The sequence below is a fragment of the Macaca mulatta genome, chromosome 20 (assembly GCF_049350105.2).
Source record: "Macaca mulatta isolate MMU2019108-1 chromosome 20, T2T-MMU8v2.0, whole genome shotgun sequence".
Taxonomy (NCBI): Eukaryota; Metazoa; Chordata; class Mammalia; order Primates; family Cercopithecidae; genus Macaca; species Macaca mulatta.
The window spans coordinates 43,667,878-43,686,964 of NC_133425.1; the positions used below are offsets into that span (position 1 = coordinate 43,667,878).

The 19,087-nt window shown below is 36.0% G+C and overlaps 1 protein-coding gene across 3 annotated transcripts in view; it reads left to right on the forward strand.

The window, feature by feature from the left end:
- LONP2 (lon peptidase 2, peroxisomal) overlaps positions 1-19,087 on the forward strand; it is a 119,199-nt gene that overhangs the window by 11,967 nt on the left and 88,145 nt on the right. For 2 of the 3 annotated variants that reach the window (XM_028840744.2, XM_015126087.3), the window contains exons 3-7: positions 1,708-1,839; positions 3,360-3,482; positions 6,160-6,323; positions 7,546-7,640; positions 13,685-13,943. In XM_028840744.2, coding sequence (XP_028696577.1) covers positions 1,708-1,839; positions 3,360-3,482; positions 6,160-6,323; positions 7,546-7,640; positions 13,685-13,943 — 773 coding nt within the window. The remainder of the gene's footprint in view (positions 1-1,707; positions 1,840-3,359; positions 3,483-6,159; positions 6,324-7,545; positions 7,641-13,684; positions 13,944-19,087) is intronic. The other variant, XM_015126088.3, reaches the window with a different exon arrangement.

Below are 19,087 nucleotides of genomic sequence, written 5' to 3' on the forward strand. Positions count from 1 at the left end.
GTGAATTCCTAGTAGTAAGGGTATTCAAATTTTATTATCTACTTCTTCCACCTGAACAGCATCGTAATTATACTTTAACTCCCTTCATTCTAGGCAGGTAATGGATAGGTTCCAAAATTACAATGTTGTTGGAGGGGTTTGATTATTATTAGCACATGAAATCTTATTTGAATTGACTAAATGAGGATTTGGTACATCATTTATGAATTAGTGTGAACTAAGTTTTGCTGTGTTAACTTCTCTGAAATCTCAGTCACATGACATGAGTGTCTTTCTGGCTCATGCTTCATGCCTGAGATTAGTGGGGGTTGTGTCTGCCTATTAGAGTCACTTGGACCCAGGTGGATTGGAGATTCATCTCAAGACATGCTTCCCTTATCTCTGAGGCAGGAAAAGGAAATGGGACGTATTTCTCATTGGCTTGTAATGCTTCTGCCCGGAAGGAACTGTCACTTCTACTATGTTTCATGGGTCAATTTAAAACTCTTAGACACACCTATTAATATATTTGAAGGAAGTTAGAAAGAGCAGTGCCCAGAAGAAAAGGGGAGTTTGTCAGTAGCCCTAATGACTATCATAGTTACTGAAAGTGTGTCTTGGGCATAATCTGTCTTAACTCCCAGATACACCCTGACAGTTGTCTTTCTAAAAATCATTCACAGTCAGTGCTCAGATTCTAGTTAGTCCAAATTGATATGGTTTGGCTGTGTCCCCACCCAAATCTCACTTTGAGTTGTAATAATTCCTGTGTGTCAGGGGCAGTGCCAGGTGTAGATAATTGAATTATGGGGGCGGTTTCCCCCTTACTGTTCTCTTGGTAGTGAATAAGTCTCACAAGATCTGATGGTTATATAAATGATAGCTCCCCTGCACACGCTGTCTTGCCTGCCGCCATGTAAGACAGGCCTTTGCTTTTCCTTTGCCTTCCTCCATGATTGTGAGGCCTCCTCAGCCATGTGGAACTGTAAGTCCATTAAACCTCTGTCTTTTATAAATTACCCAGTCTCTGGTATGTCTTTATTAGCAGTGTGAGAACAGACTAATACATACATGTTATACTAAATATTGATATTTCAGCTTCTGATTGGCCGTGATAATATCATCAACTATGCTAAATTTCTAATAATACACATATTTCTAATAATATGCATCTAATAGGGGTTATATTGTGATTATGTAAGAGAATATTCTTGTTCTTAAGAACAAGGGTCCTTAATCTGTCACAGGATTAGAGATTTAAAGAATAAGGATTTCGATTCTGCAGCTTATCCTCAAATGTTTATTAATTATGTGTGAGTGTGGAGAGAGAAAGCAAACGTGGCAAAATGCCACTTTTCAGTTGGTGAATTCAATTCGTGAATCTGGAATAAGGATATACAGGAGTTACTGTATGATTCTTGCAACTTTTTTGTACGTTTGAATTTTTTTCAATAGAAAGTTAAAAATAATCATGGCACAAGTTTACAAAGCCTTTGTAAACATTAGTATTAACTACTTTTGAGCCATTATTGCTTTTCATTCTGACTGACGTTTTGAAAGTACTTTTCTTTTCCTCTGAGGCCTGTAAAATACGTGGACTATATTAATCAGTGATCTTTCAAAAACAAAGACTGAGGTCCAAACATTAAACCTAGATGGAAATCTGATTTTTAAAAATTCACAAATAATGCCAGATTTCATTTAAGAGACTTTTTTTCCCCCTTCTAGTTGGTTGAAATGTTGGATATGTCTGTCCCTGCAGTTGCTAAATTGAGACGTCTTTTAGATAGTCTTCCAAGGGAAGCTTTACCAGACATCTTGACATCAATTATCCGAACGAGCAACAAAGAGAAACTCCAGGTACAGTGTTCCCTTCTTGAATGCCAGGTTGCTTTGTCACTTTTTATTGAGATCTAGATAGTGAATAGTTAAGTTTTGACCTTCAAGAAAAAGATATTGGAGACCCAAAGTAGTTGAAATGCTTTTACATTTAAGCTGACTTTCAAATGTGATTGTTTTATATTTTTGTTTACACAAGCATCTCTTTTATTTGTATAATCAGTACTAATAGTCAATTTACAGAAAAAGTTAAAGCAAAGAATCATAAAAAGGTCAGTATTTGGCTGCGTGCTCACGCCTGTAGTCCCAGCACTTTGGGAGGCCGAGATGGGTGGATCAGTTGAGATCAGGAGTTCAAGACCAGCCTGGCCAACATGGCAAAACCCTATCTCTACTAAAAATACAAAATTAGCTGGGCGTGGTGGTGCACGCCTATAATCCTAGCTACTTGGGAGGCTGAGGCAGGAGAATCGCTTGAACCTGGGAGGCGGAGGCTGCAGTGAGCCAAGATTGTGCCACTGCACTCCAGGCTGGGCAACAGAGACTCTGTCTCAAAAAAAAAAAAAAAAGGGGTGAATATTTAATTTAACTTAAATATGTAGACATTCTTTGATTCACTATTTTTAAATGTGGAGCCATGGCCCTTCCCTTATGTGTGGACCTGCTTTCTTAGAATCTTCATGATGTTTTTTATATAAATCACACCTATGATACATTACTTATAATTTTAAATTTATATTTATTTAAAGTGAAATGAATTTTAAAGACACTTAAAAAGTAATCCAAGTGTAGAATCCTACATTTACATGACTTAATCTCCAAACTGTAATACTTTAAGTTTTCTTGCACACTTATTTTTAAAGCAATCTTTTTTACTGAATCATCCTAGAACATTTGTTTGTTTTCAGTGAAACAGCTCTTTCATATGTTATCAGTTTATTTAATACTTAAATCCAACTGTTATAATAGCAAATGCAACTAACACAAACAGGTTGGTTATACACAGGAATTCAATTAAACCGGTGGGAGTAGAGGAGTTACGGGACTGCCAGAGAGCCCCCTGGCTGTGGGCGGCAGCAGTGTGTTTTACTGCAGGAACGGAGAGCGGCCCGTGCTCCGACAAATCACTAGTGAGAGTTGGTTCAGTGCTTCTGTTGTCTTGTGTATGTAAACATTTAATATTTTGAACTTATAATTTGTTTAGATCTAATATGAAAACACATGCTGGGCTTTAAGAGAATAATTCCCAGAAAGAGTTGACGTCAACTGTGTATCTGGTTTTTTTAATCTTAAAAACACACAGCTAAAGTGAAAAATCAAGATTCTGTTTTTTCTTTCTTTTTTGAGGATTCTGATACTCATCTCAAACAACCTTGCTGATTAATATAGTTCATTTGGGTTGTCTTAGCCGTAGTGTAGCTGTGAATACTGGTAAGAATTTTTTTTTTTTAACTTGGCAATTCAAACCATGGCTCTGACTGCCTGTTTTTGGATTGTGTGTTTCTGAGAGAGATCCTATTAATTGACTCACATTTCCTTAGATTTTAGATGCTGTGAGCCTAGAGGAGCGGTTCAAGATGACTATACCACTGCTTGTCAGACAAATTGAAGGCCTAAAATTGCTTCAAAAAACCAGAAAACCCAAGCAAGATGATGATAAGAGGGTAAATATTTATTTTAATCCATTTAAGGTTTGAAAAAAAGAGGAGAATAAAGAGAGGAACAAAAAAGAAAAGTTTATTGTCTCCTACCACTCGCATTACTGATAAAATTTAGATGTTTCCTTCTCATCCTTGTCTTTGCCTGGATTTATTTTTTAAAACATGTAAGCATTTTTCTCACTTTGTTTTGGTTATCGTCCAAAAGGATAATTTACTGAGCCATTTCCCCTTTTGTTTCCAGTGTTTTGCATATTGTAAACACTAACAAATAACTGTGATGGGTGTCTTTGAGTGTCACATTTTTTTACTGCATGTAGTATTAAGGAAGTAATACAAAACTGTTTCTTAAAGGGACTGTATGTTGTGTCCGAAATTTGGCTGTTTTCAACTTACAAGAGTTTCCATTTTTATTTGGTCAAACTCTTGATCTTTTTTGTTTTCTAAGTTTAAGTCCTCTAACCTCCAGTGGCTTGATAAATACTCACTTTCCTTTCAGTTTGACTTTAGTTGATTTTTTAAAAAGTATTTAATTCTTTAACCCATATATTATTTTGAAGACAGCAATTGTATTTTTCCTTCAAATAGCTTTTTATTTGACTCAACACCACTAATTAAATAATCCTTCCCATCCCCATTATCATCCATTACATTTATATGTATGATGGGATCTGTTTGAAGTCTACCTTGATCTGTTGATTTTTCAATTTTTATGTCTGGACAGAGTTTAGATTAGGAAAATATATTTGGTATGGACAGGATGTGAAAATGGCAGTTCTTTGAAGGCTGTTGGAGATGCAGAACTCTGACTTAAGTGAGGTGTTGAGAATTATGTTAGCAATTTGATGTTCATCAGTACAGAAGTCTTGTCATCAAAGAGAATACATTGTAGAGGAAGCAGAGCAGAAGGGAAGAACTCCTCCCTGGTGGTACTGGAGAAGGGGCAGTAAAGTAGGCGGAGGAGAGAGAGGGAGGAACAGTGATCATCATGCTGGGGTTTAGTACTCCAGGACAGCATGCTGTTTAAAACATGCAGAAAACTGGATTATTTCTGGCTTGAGATCAGATTAGGGATTCAATTACTCATTTTGTGTAGAAAGGCAAATCCACTGGGAGTTGCAGAAAACTTCAACTTACTCTCAATAAAGGTTGCCATCACTTAAAATGAAAGTTTTTCAAAAGTGCTCCAGAAAATGATCAAACAAGAGATAGTTATTTAAAAAGTAGGAATGAGGATAATATTTGGAGTTAGCCTAAAATTCTGTCCTTTTCATTCCCCTAAGAGTTGAAAAGCACTGTTTTAGCAGTCAGGAAGGAAAAATGCATTAAAAAGTGCTTTTGTCTTAACAGTGAAATCACTGATATGCTTATAGAACTCTCACTTTTAAAAATATATATAATATGTTCAGTTTTTTATTTATAATATTTTATCTGCTGATGACTTATATAAGAATAAAAGCATATATTTAGTACTTATGTTTTTATAAAATTAAATTTTTATTTACTGCTTTATATTTTAAACATTTTTATATTTGAATGTATTAAATAGATAAATTTTCCAGGTTAAAAAATAAGTTCTGGGCTGAATGTGGTGGCTCACACCTGTAATCCCAGCACTTTGGGGGCTAAGGAAGGAGAATTGCTTGAGGCCAGGAGTTCAGGACCAGGCTGGGCAACATAGTGAGACCTCTACAAAAAAAAAATTTAAAAATTAGCCAACATGGTGGTGTGTGGCTGGAGTCCCAGCTACTTAGGAAGCTGAGGTGGAAGGATTGCTTGAGCCAGGGAGGTTGAGGCTGCAGTAAGCAGTGTTGATGCCATTGCACTTCAGCCTGGATGACAAAGCTTAACCCTGTCTCAAAAAATAAAATGTTCTGGGGGCTTTTAAATTAAATGCTAGTATATCATTTTGCTCCAGTAATGGTTGTTTATTCATGAATTTCAAGGAGCACATAAGGTAGTTTTAACATATGATAGAGAGATCATAGCGGAGAACACAAAGGCCATTTGACTTTGCACAGAATATGTTTTTTAGATTTGAAAGAACAATTTTGGCAGGATGGGAACAGATGCCAAAGGCTCACTGAAGTGATTGATGAGGTAGGGGATCTGGTGGTTATAGCCACTTGTCACAGAACCTCACAAGAAGGGAAGTAAATAGTGTGGTAGTTAACTAGAAGGAACTAGAGGTAAGAAAAAATATTTTGAAAGCAGGAAAGCTTTGAAGACAAAATAGAGCCAGTGGTGGAAAGGTTGAAGATGCTAGGAAGAAATTTTGTAATGTGAGAAATAAAATGGAATTTTTTTCAGTCACCAAATGGTAAGAAGTAATGTATTTCAAGAAAATAGTGGCTGCAATAGTAGCTGCAAGAAAGATAGTTCCTAGTTGGTTTAATCATTTCTGGTATCCAGTTCCTTGAAATTTGTTTTCTCATGCACATATTATTGTAAGCATATACCAAAGAATCATGTCTACCTTATGCTGGTCTGCTTTCGCAATTCTACTGCCTCTCTGTATACAACCGCCTGAAGTTCAGATTATCATTCTGAGCTTCACTTCCTAAAGCTATAGACTATAGTCATAAAAATGTTTATTCAGCACCAGTCATAATCTTATGTGTACCTGGGTACTATTTCCAATTTATTTTGACATATGGTTTTACTCTTCTGCTTTCTACATTAGGTTATAGCAATACGCCCTATTAGGAGAATTACACATATCTCAGGTACTTTAGAAGATGAAGATGAAGATGAAGATAATGATGACATTGTCATGCTAGAGAAAAAAATACAAACATCTAGTATGCCAGAGCAGGCCCATAAAGTCTGTGTCAAAGAGATAAAGAGGTAAATTATAAAAGGCATTTGTTCATTATTGTACTCCTGATTAACATTCTTAGTACTCCTGATTAACACCACTTTCACTACTCTTTTCTCAAATACTGAGGATACATGGTGCAAGTCTTCCACCTGCAGTGTGCTGTCAAGCATTATAACTCTTGCAGCTGCCTTTTTGTTGTCTGAAAGAACAGACCATGCTTCTTTGTTTATACGTAATGTTTGTTCAGTTAGCATCGTATTCTTCACGTGACTTTTCTTCTCTAGATTATAAACTCTCAAAGGCAAGGACTGTCCATTTCTCTTCGTACAAGACAAAGTACAGGGAAACCTTGATAACAGAATAGGATATGTGGGTTGATTACATTTTCTGGATATCCCCAGTGTTAAACTGAAAGCCATTTTTCCTTTACATACTTTTAACTTTATAACTCTTATTCCATTTTCTTTTATTAGTGAATTGTAATGAGCCTGCTTGAATGCTTAGTGACTTCATATTTGACTTTCTGAGGCTCACAGTTAAGAACATTGGTAATTGTAGTTGATGGGTATTTTATATTGCCTCTGACATTAGTTAATATATATAGAACACTTATGGACCGCTACTGGGTTGAAAAGAGTGTAAAGACATAATAATATCCAATCATAAATAACTTATAATTACATTCAAATGAGTATATGATATTAGCTTGCTTTTATGAGGCGACACCTCACTCATCTCTGATACAAAAGAATAAAATTATTGTATTACGCATAGTTAGGCACTTACATCTTACTGTGATAAGTAAACCGATGGATATGTGTCACTTGACTATCCCTGTGAGCTCAAAAGGGACACACACTAGTGAGGCCATATTTCCAGGATAGAATTAGATATACTGTTTTCTCCTGCAGTTTGCAGGTATCTGCCTTATTTTGTTTTGTAAGTACATTAAGTACTTACAAAATATGAGAATACATTGTAGAGAAAGCAGAGCAGAAGGGAAGAACCCCTCCCTGGTGGGACTACAGAAGGGGCAGTAAAGTAGGCTGGGGAGAGAGAGAGGAGTGGTGATCATTACATTACAAAACAAAATAAACGTTTTATTATCTGGATACTTTCAAACTTTTTCAGATTTGTTCAACTAAACATGCATGATATATCTAACCAAGAAAGAGAGCTGTTTGATTTTTCTGTTACAGAATTTTTCTGTGTTCTTGAACAAGTTTGCTGTGTATTCTTTCTCCACAGACTCAAAAAAATGCCTCAGTCAATGCCAGAATATGCTCTGACTAGAAATTATTTGGAACTTATGGTAGAACTTCCTTGGAACAAAAGCACAACTGGTAAGCCAAAAAATTACACCTTTTTTTGCAGTCTAATTGTCACTCAGAAAGCTCATGCAGTTTTTCATTTCAGATTTACTCCACTGATTGTCTTACTGTTATTTTTGTTTTCAATTTTTTTGAAACCATTTTATTGAAGTGTGATTGGCATACAAAAAGCTGTATATATTTAGTGAATACATCTCAGTGAGTTTCGGAATAAGTATACACCCATGAAACCATCACAATCCTCATAGCCATAAACATACCCATCACCTCCAAAGTTTCCTCCTATGTCTTTTGTGATTATTATTATCATCATTATTATTGGCTTTTTTGTTTTGGTGCTGGTGGTGAGAACGTTGAACATAAGGTCTAATGTTAAATTAACAATATTGTTAGTGATAGGCACTTTTCTTTGTAGTAGATCTCTAGAACTTATTTATCTCGCGTAACTGAAACTTTGTTCCCTTTAACCATCACCTCCCATTTTCTTCTCCTCTCATCCCCTGGCAACTACGAGTCTACTCTCCATTTCTATGAGTTTGACTATTTTAGATTCCACATGCATTAAATAGGTGAAATCATACAGTACTTGTCTTTCCGTGTCTGGCTTATTTCACTTAGCATGATGCCTTCTAGTTCCATCCATGTTGTCACAGATGGCAAGATTTCCTTCTTTTTTAAGGTGCGTAATGTTCCATTGTATGTCTATACCACATTTTCTTTATTCACGTATGTATCAGTAGACATTTCAGTTGTTTCCGTATCTTGGCTGTTGTAAGTAATACTGCAGTGAATACGGAAGTGCAGCTATCTCTTTGAGATCCTGATTTCAGTTCCTTTGGCTATTTACCCAGAGGTGGGATTGCTGGATCATATGGAAGTTGTTTTTTAACTTTTTTAGTAACTTCCATACTGTGTCCATAATGGCTATACCAATTTACATTCCGAACAACATTGTACAACGGTGCCCTTTTCTCCATATCCTCACCTTCACTGGTTATGGTTGGTTTGTTTTTTTAAATAATGGCCATCCTAACAGGCATAAAGTGCTTTCTCATTGTGGTTTTGATTTGCATTTCCCTGATTATTAGTCATGATAAGCACTTATTTGATTTTTTGGTGTTAAGTTTCATGAGTTCCTTATATATTTTGGATATTAACCCCTTATCAGATATATGGTTTGCACATATTTTCTCCCGTTACATAGGTTGCCTTCTCATTTTGCTGAACTTTTTTTTCTGTACAGAAGCTTTTTAGTTTGATATAATTTCACTTGTTCATTTTTGCTTCTGTTGACTTGACTTTGGTGTCATATCAAAAATACCATGCCCAGACCAATGTCAAGGAGCTTTTAAAATATATTTTCTTCTAGGACTTTTACAGTTTCAGGCCTTACATTTAAGTCTTGAGTCCATTTTGAATTAATGTTTGTACACGGTATAATATAAGGGTTCAAGTGCGTTCTTCTGCATGTGGGTATCTGTTTTCCCAATAGCATTTTTTTGAAGAGACTGGCATTTCCCTGTTGTATATTCTTGGTGCCCTTTTTGAAAATTAGTTGACCTTCTAGCTAACCTGATAGGGTTTATTTCTGGGCTCTCCATTCTAGTCCATTGGTCCGTGTGTCTGTTTTTGTGCCAGAATCATAGTCTCTGATTACTGTAGCTTCATAATATAACTTGAAGTCAGAAAGTCTGGTGTCTCCACGTTTGTTCTTCCTCCAGATTGGTTTGGCTATTCAGGGTCTTTTGTAATTTCTTATTAATTTTAGGATTTTTAAAAATCTATTTTTGTGAAAAAATGTCATTGGAATTTTAATAGGGATTACATTGAACTAGTAGATTGCTTTGAGTGGTATAGATATTTTAACAATATTTTTCTAGTCTATGAACATGTAATATCTTTCCATTTGTTTGTGTCTAACTTCTTTCATCAGTGTTTTATGATGTTTAGTGTACAGACCTTTGACCTCCTTGGTTAAGTTTGTAGTTAAGTATTTCATTCTTTCTGAAACTATTGTAAATGAGATTGTTTCCTTAATTTCTATTTATTTATTAATTTTTTTGACATGGAGTTTCACTCTTCTCACCCAGGCTGGAGTGCAGTGGCGTGATCTTGGCTCACTGCAACCTCCGCCTCCCAAGTTCAAGTGATTCTCCTGCTTCAGCCTCGCAAGTAGCCTTAATTACAGGCACCTGCCATGATACCTGGCTAATTTTTTGTATTTTTAGCAGAGACGGGGTTTCACCATGTTGGACAGGCTAGTCTTGAACTCCTGACCTCAAGTGATCCACCCGTCTCGGCCTCCCAAAGTGCTGGGATTACAAATGTGACCCACTGCGCCTGGCCCTTAATTTCTCTTTAGAGAAAGGTTTTTTTTTCTTTTTTGAGCTTTATTGAAGTGTAATTGACATAGAGTAAACTTCACAAATGTAATATGTACATTTTGATGAGTTTTGACTTATGTATACATCTGTAATGTTATCACCATAATTAAGATAATGAGTACAACCATCACCTCCGGAAGTTTCTTCATGCTCTTTAATAATCCCTTCCTTCTTCCCTGCCCCTTTCCTCCTTGCCTCCTAATCCCCAAGCAACCACTAAAGATTAATCTGTATTTTCTAAAATTTCATATAAATGGAATCATAGAGTATGAGCCCTTTTTTCTGGCTTCTTCAATTCAGCATGATTATTTTGAGGTTCATCCATGTTGCTGTATATAACAGTAATTTGTTTCTTTTTATTGCTGGAGTTGTATTCTGTTGTATGGATATACCATCATTTGTTTATCACTTCATCTGTTGATAGACATTTGGGTTGTTTTCAGTTTTTTTGGCTATTAAAAATAAAGCTGGCTGGGCACAGTGACTCACACCTGTAATCCTAGCACTTTGAGAGACCAAAGTGGACAGATCATTTGAACCCAGGAGTTTGAGACCAGCATGGGTAACATAGGAAGACCTTGACTCTGTTTTAAAAAATAAAATAATAAATAAAATAAAAATATTTAATAAAATATCAAAAAATAAAGCTATGGTGAGCTGTGGTAGTAAATTTATTTTTTAATTTATTTAAAGTTTGCATGTCATAACAAAATACTGCCTTTTAGTTGAAAGGAAACATTTCTTGGTACTCTGAGATGCCATATGTGTCAGCACTGGAGATGTATAGCAGCCATGTATCCATCATGAAAATAATTCCATTGTTTAGCATTTCAACGAAGAACTGAAGATGAGTAAGTTATGGTATAAAAGGAGTCATGTTAAGCTCCTAAACCTTTGCTACATAGGATTATGTCTAGATAATTGTGAGTGTGGTTATAAAACCATGAAAATGCCATTCATATATATATTTTTGAGACGGAGTCTCACTCTGTCGCCCAATCTGGAGTGCAGTGGTGTGATCTTGACTCACTGCAACCTCCGCCTCCTGGGTTCAAGCAATTCTCCTGCCTCAGCCTCCCAAGTAGCTGGGATTATAGACGCTTGCAACCACACCCGGCTCATTTTTGTATTTTTAGTAGAGACAAGGTTTCACCATGTTGGCCAGGCTGGTCTAGAACTCCTGGCCTCAAGTGATCTGCCCTCAAGTGATCTGCCTGCCTTGTCCTCCAAAAGTGCTGGGATTACAGACCTGAGCCACTGAGCCACTGTGTCCAGCCTAAATATCTTCATTTGTTTGTTTGTTTTTTGAGATGGTGTCTTGCCCTGTCACCCAGGCTGGAATGCAGTGGTGCGATCTCGGCTCACTGCAACCTCTGCTTCCTGGGTTCAAGCGATTCTCCTGCATATCAGGGATTACAGGCGCCTGCCACCATGCCCAGCTAATTTTTGTATTTTTAGTAGAGATGGGGTTTCACCACATTGGCCAGGCTGGTCTCGAACTCCTGACCTCAAGTGATCCTCCCACCTCGGCCTCCCAAAGTGCTGGGATTACAAGTGTGAGCCACCAAGCCCAGCCCCCCATTCGTAATTTCTGAAAGAGAAGTTTACCTACCAAGTGGAGATCTCAGATAGTAACTGAAAGCAGAAAGGAAAGCAGAGAGGAAAGAGCTGTAGGAAATATCTTTGCAGATTTTCCCATCTCAGAGGAGTCAGTAGATACCATTTCAATCTTCCAATTATAAATAGGGAAATTTATATTGAAATTTGAAATTTTTTTCATGTAACCACATGTTATTCAAAACAGGAAGCCTGCTTTCTGAATCATTAAAGAGAATAACTAGAAAAATATGTCCTGTATGGAAAAGATAGAAAATAATGTATACAGCATGGAAATCACCTTTACTTAAAAGATTGAAAGAACTTTTAAAATTATCTTTACTTGGCATATTTCTTGGAAGAAATTTCTTCACAGTGTTGTGTCTTTTCTAAATTATCTTGACTTTTATTCTTACCTTACTGAATGTGTTAATCATGAATGGATAATTAATTATAACAAGTACCTTTTTAGGTACAAGATGATATTTTGATGGAAACTTACTCTTCTTGGACATGATGATATTGATGACCTAACATTGAACCATCTTTGCATAACTAAAATAAATCCCACTGGGATTTAGTAGATTATTCTTTATAGATTTGATTTACTAGCATTTTAATATTTACAGCTATATAAAAAGGGATGTCTGAGGTTTTCTTTTATGTTTACTGTGGTAGGTTTTAGTGTCAGGGCTAGCATTGTGAAACAATTGAGAAACTTTCTATCTTTCACTTCTTCATATATTCATTGGTTGGGTTCTGGAGCCAGGAAAGGGGGAAGAAATTTTAGTTTTTCTCCTCTTGCATCACTCACCTAGGACTCTGACTAAAATCAATAGTACTATAATTAAATTATATAGTTTACTGCTTAGCTAGGTTTTTGGGGGAACTAGCTTGGGAACCAAATTACCATCTCAGGCCATTTTTTTCCTTTATGAAAAATCCGTAGCAAATTCTAGATAATTAAAAGAGTGTGTACTAATTAATTAAAAGATTTGTGTGTATTTCTCTCTCCCATCTTCTTCTTTCACTGCCAGCATGATCATGTGGCTGTGTATTATCCTCTGGCAGCCACCCATCTAGTGAATTTATTTTGGCTTCTGTTACCTGGTGTTTAATCTGAGTATTTTAAGTGCTGAAACATATTAGTAAACCTGTTGAAAGCCTGGCTTTAGAAACAAAGCCTAACTCACACACTTCTGGTGAGACTTTGATACAACTTTCTGTGTGGCAGTTAGGCAATTCTTTACATCATCTCTTTTTTTTTGACCCAGCACTTCTGTTCATAGAAGATAATCTGAAAGAAATCATTGCAGATATATGGGATGATTTAGTTACAGTGATGCACAGTTGAAGCATCTTTTATAAATGTAAAGATGTATAAACAACTTGAATGCTCAGCAGTAGGGAAGTAGTTAAATGAATATAGATAATTAAGTAATGGAGTATTAAGTAGCCATAGAATGTTACTGATAAATATATGTGTGACAGTGAAAGTTGTCTGTAATATATTAAGTGAAAAAAACATTTTACAAAACTTAAAGGCCCCATAAAATCCCATTTTGAAAAGTAGGTTTGTAAATGCACGCACACAGCCTGGAATAACACATACTGAAGTAAAGGTAGTGGTGATCTCTTGGAGGCATGAGATTATGGGTAACTGTTTTCTTCTTTTCTATTAGTGTATCAGCTTTTCTGGAACGAACATATATTACTGCTGAAATAAGGAAAAAAATCACCCTTTTTTAAAGGGAACAAATGCCAGCACACATAGACTATGTAGAAATTATATCTTCATAAGAAGTAATGCATAACTAGAAAATCATTCCAAATAAAATGATATGAACATTTAATTTTTAATTGTGTAGTCCCTGCTATCTCTGGAGACACTAAGTCTTAAGCAGAAAAGCCAAACCAAGTGCAGATCTCCTAGAAGCCTCATTTAGAAGGATCCAAGTCTGTTCTTATCACATCTGTTTTCGGAAAAAAAATATTTTGCTCTCGTTATGCTTGAAAGGAGTTCTTTAACTTAAAAATTTTATGTGTTCTAATTATTTCTGTTGGGTTATTTGACAGACCGCCTGGACATTAGGGCAGCCCGGATTCTTCTGGATAATGACCATTATGCCATGGAAAAATTGAAGAAAAGAGTGCTGGAATACTTGGCTGTCAGACAGCTGAAAAATAACCTGAAGGGCCCAATCCTATGCTTTGTTGGCCCTCCTGGGGTTGGTAAAACAAGTGTGGGAAGATCAGTGGCCAAGACTCTAGGTCGAGAGTTCCATAGGATTGCACTTGGAGGAGTATGTGATCAGTCTGACATTCGAGGACACAGGTAGAACACTTCTCTCAGTTTAATCTCTGATTCCTCTTTCTTTTTAATTGACTAGAGCTCCCTAAAAGCTTAGGCATAGCATACGTCTGTTTTCTTTAAAGGGCTATTTGTGGTACCTTCAATGGAAAGGACATTTACAAGACTTACCAGCTAGCCTAGAGCCTCTAAGCACCCAAACTGACCTTGATTTTGTTTGGCAGTGGATACCTACTCTGTGCCTCAGCTTTCCTGGAATCTCATTTGAATGTAATTATAAGTTATTTATGATTGGATATTATTATGTCTTTACACTCTTTTCAACCCAGTAGCGGTCCATAAATAACCTCTAACTCTTAAGAGTTAAACAAAGTAACTGCAATAGGGAGGACCAATAGGAGGAGGTAGGAAGTCTTTGATAACAAGCTTGTTCTGATTGCAATCTAAGCTTCCTTTTATGAAGGTCGGTTTGTATTATGAATATGAGTAATAAGGATAAATGTTAGCATAATTATTAAGGCTTATTCTTGCATTTTGGACTCACTTTCTATCAAAAAAACAATAAACTGTAAGAACTGTCTCTCTAGGCTGGGTGCAGAGGCCCATGCCTGTAATCCTAACACTTTGGGAGGCAGAGATGGGTGGATTGTTTGAGCCCAACAGTTTGAGACCAGCTTGGGCAACATAGGCAAACACTTTTGTCTCTACAAAATTTATATTTAAATTTTAAATTTTAATTTTTGTCTCTACAAAAATTAAAAAATTAGGCAGGCACAATGGCATGCACCTGTGGTCTCAGCGACTCAGGAGGCTGAGGTGGGAGAATCATTTAGGCCTGGGAAGGTCCAGGCTGCAGTGAACCATGATTGTACCACTGCTCGCCAGCCTGGAGACAGAGACATTATCTCAAAAAACAAACAAACAACAACGAGGAAATTGTTTCTGATTCATCTGACATTATTAGAATCAGATTTGCATGTTGCATTCATTGTTCTCCCTGATCTCTCTGTTGATCTGATGGAAGATGCCTTGGGAAGGCATGAATTTACATTTCATGGTTTAAGGGATTCATAGCAATTGTAAGTTGTGAGAAAACATACCTATAGTGTATGTGTTAAAGAACATGTTTAAATGTAGAAACCATAAACTGCTTATAAAAGAATATGATGCTTTTTAAATATCTTGTTCTCTATTTGCCTTATTTAAAGGGATCCCTATCCATAGACAGGGATGGGAAACTGTTTCAGAAACTTTTCTATGAGAAATGGTTATTTTTATTCTCTTTTATTTGCTCACTTAAAATTCTTATGCATTTTAAAAAAATCATTACTGGCCTTGTGTGGTAGCTCACACCTATAATCCCAGCACTTTAGGAGGCTGAGGCAGGCAGATTACTTGAGCTCAGGAGTTCAAGACCAGCCTGGGCAACATGGTGAGACCCCATCTCTAAAAAAAATAATAATAATAAATTTTAAAAAAGAATCATCACAAGATTTTAGTAAATAAACAATGAGGGGTGCAGATCAGAGTAGAGAATTGATTTGGGTGATTTCTTCTGGCAATTTCAAAAGATATTTTTGTTGCCTAGACTTCTTATTCTTGCATGTACCACTAGAGGCTGTAGTTTGCTTTTGTAAAGGAATTGGCATTTCTCTTGGACCAAACTTAAAGAAGCTGCGTCTAGGGCCTAAATCTTCTCATTTTAGCTACAGAGTAAGTATTTGATGGCATTTAGACAGTGAGTTTGTGGAATTATATGAAATTGACATCATAAGCACATGACACGTAGGTAATTTGTTCTGTTTCTTTTCACATTGGTATTGATTATTTGATAAGGCTTGGAAAGCACTTATTCAATGTCTGACACACAGCATTCACTAAAAATTAGCTTTAACCATTTAAATTCTATTAATAAATTCTCAGGAGGACAAATTTAGATTTACAAGCTTCAGTATGAGTTTTTATAAATTTCAATCTGATTTTTTAAATTGCCTTCTAAAATATTTATCCTATTCTCAGCATTATTGCTTAATTTATATGGCAGAATTATGGGAAAATGCATTTTTCTATTGCCTATTAATGGACAATGTATAGTGTCATGGTTCTCACTACTTATCAACATCATTGGATTAAAATAAATCTCTGTTTTAAATCCTTACTGACATATAAAATTTGTTTTTTTTTTCAAGTGAATATGCTTTTGTGTGTGTGACTGTATTAAGAAAATTGAGCCTAAAGAAAATAAGACTTGACTTTATGAGTCTTGTAACAGGAGGTCATGTTACAATCACCATTGCCTAAAATATTTGTAAATATAACCTTTTTAGAAACGTATATATGGAGGCTATGATGGTTGCCGAGTAAAAAGTATCACGATTTGTTTTGTGAATCATTTTATTCAGCCTGATTTTAGATACACCTTGCTGGTAAGTGTTACTTAGCTATCAGTGTACCAGATGTTTGATTAACTACTATAGCAACCTGCCCTTGTGCTGTTGGGGACGTATTACCCATCTACCCCGTAAATTATTAAAGCCTGTAGAAAAATTTTATTTCAAACCCTGTTTGGAAGCACGTGGAGAGTAGTGGGGTTCAGTTGTTGAGGAAAGGGTGGGGCAGAGCATGCACTTAGGTCAGTTATGAATTGAAGGTGAATAGGAGGAGAAGAGAAAGAACAGTTGACGATTCCAGCACAACCGTGGGTGTGCCTGGGGGAACATGTGGTTCCATGTGACAGTTGAGGCATTTGGGAGACAACCCAGGTCTTGGCATTTGAGTACCGGTCACGTGCTCACAGTTAGAGTTCATGAAAAGTTTTGTTTTTCCTTAGCCTCTGAGTAGGCACCACTGTTCCGCAGTCTTAGAATCGCCAAGGAAAAAGAAAGCTGCTTTGTTACTGCACTTGCTTATCCTTTCGATTTTGCCACTCACTCTCCCTGTTTTTCCATGTGTAGAACCCTGGCCTCTTGCTGAAAGTATCTGCGTATGAGAAGGAGGATGCTGATAAGTTGGGGATTTATTTTAAAAACAAGCAAAGATATATTTTTTAGGGTTAAACGATAATGAGGTGGGAGATGGGGAAGAAAAAGAAAGGCTTGCCTTAACATTTAATCCTACACTTGGAAAATAATAGTGATCTGACTAAACATTGGCTCATTTTTGTCTATATTGTTTTGAGTAGCTTAAAGGGAGAATAATGTTTATACTATGTATTAACTCATTCAGTTTTTCAGTCTTTTCGACATTTCTCATTTGGGTTTATCTCCACTGTGATTTTTCTGTCCACTTTATAAGCCACAAAATACCCATTCTCTTCTATCAGTTTTAACAACTTAAATTTTTATATTTAAATATTACATTTAAGTAATGTAAATCAATTCACACAAATTAAATATAAAGTAACTTCTTTTAAGATGAAGTTTTATGAAATCATGTTTGCATAATTGTTTTTCATTTGTTCTTTGGTAAAAAATAATATATTACTGTTATGATATATCTTAAATCACTGTTGATATTCACTCCTAGAAATAATTTACCAGCTGTTTGTTTAGATAATAAAATTATATTATTGTGAGAAATCCTTGGCTTAACTTGCAAACAAGATGAGAAGAAAAATGACCTTGTGATTTCCACATTGATACATTTTCATATGTAACCTGAAATGGTAAAGTTATAAATAAACTGTTTCATTATTAGTTTCTGCAAGGGAAAAATAACTGAAGCAGCAAGCTTCTAATATATTTTTTAGCATAGTGTACCAGATATATTATGGTTTGCCCACTATCCTTTCAACTTGTATTTGCATGCAGCTCTTCTTTGCCTCTCCAAAACTTAGGTTTATTTTAAAGACTCAACCCAAGGCTTCCTCCATTAATGTAAGTGCAGTCAGTTATGATTTTACTCTTCTCTAAACTGACCACCTGTTGTGCTCCTTTATAGAATACGGGCCTCTGGCATTTCTACCATACAACTGTGGAGATGATACATAAATACGTTTATAAAAAGTACAAGCTTTCTCAGGCAGGGGATTTATTATATATCTTCTTTATGTACCCCATGATGCTTATTTAACATAGTGCTAAATGTGGTGAGTGCTCTCTAGGTGTTTGTGAATTCATATAAAATTAAAACATAGTATTTTGGAAGTTATGCAACCCTTTAGATGAGTACACCCATACAAGTTAGTCTATAAAAAGATTTAGTAATGACTACCAGAAGAAGAATTGCGTTTGTTTAGACATGCTATTAAACATTAAAATCCCAGTTTCTTAAAGACTATCTTTCTTTTTGAGATCATTAGGATCTTTTTTAAACTGATTACTTTTTCGAGTTTGAGATACACACACCCACACACCCACCCACGCATATACCCACACCCACACCTACACATCCACACACCCTTGGTAGAAAATATGAAAAAGGAAAAATGAAAAAAATTCTCATGTTTTTCTATCATACAAAGATAATCACTGTTAACATTTGTTTTGTACTGCCAAACTTACCATTGGATTTTAAGTAACAGAATTGTAATCCTGTCGTTTTCACTTAACATTGTAACACTTAAACTCTTTTATATTCCAAATTCTTTGTAAATTTTATTTTAATGGTTTGCATTATAGCCTGAGGGAGCCCTTTAATTGAATAGGTAGGAAGAGTGGATGGTGAAATGTCTATGTTTTTCTCTCTTGTCTGCTATAAAAGACATTTGCAAAAGTTGCTTCCATGAGGCGGAAATTGAACTGGGACTCAGGTGTACAGATTTCTGCTCTTGTGCTTTTTCCAGGAAACCAGAAGTAAACTTTAAGTAGCTGTTGCTAATAACGATGAGCATCTTTGGAAAGCTCACTGTATGCCAGGCACCGTGCTGTGTGCTTTACCTGTGTTCTCTCGTGATCTTTATATTAATATAACCCACCAAGTTGACACTATTATCCCCATCTTATAGGTGAGGAAACTGAGGCTTAGGTCAAGTAATTTGCCCAAAATAGTATTCAGAGGCTTGTACTATGTTACCTTTAGAGTGTTGATGGAAAGATGCTTTGAGTGCTGGCATGGTGGATCTGGTGGGGAACAGTCTTACAGCTCTATATCTAGCCACTACTCTGTGGCGAGACCCCGTCTCTGTCATAAAAGTGCTCACTGGCTCTTTAGAGGAGGTTATTATACCC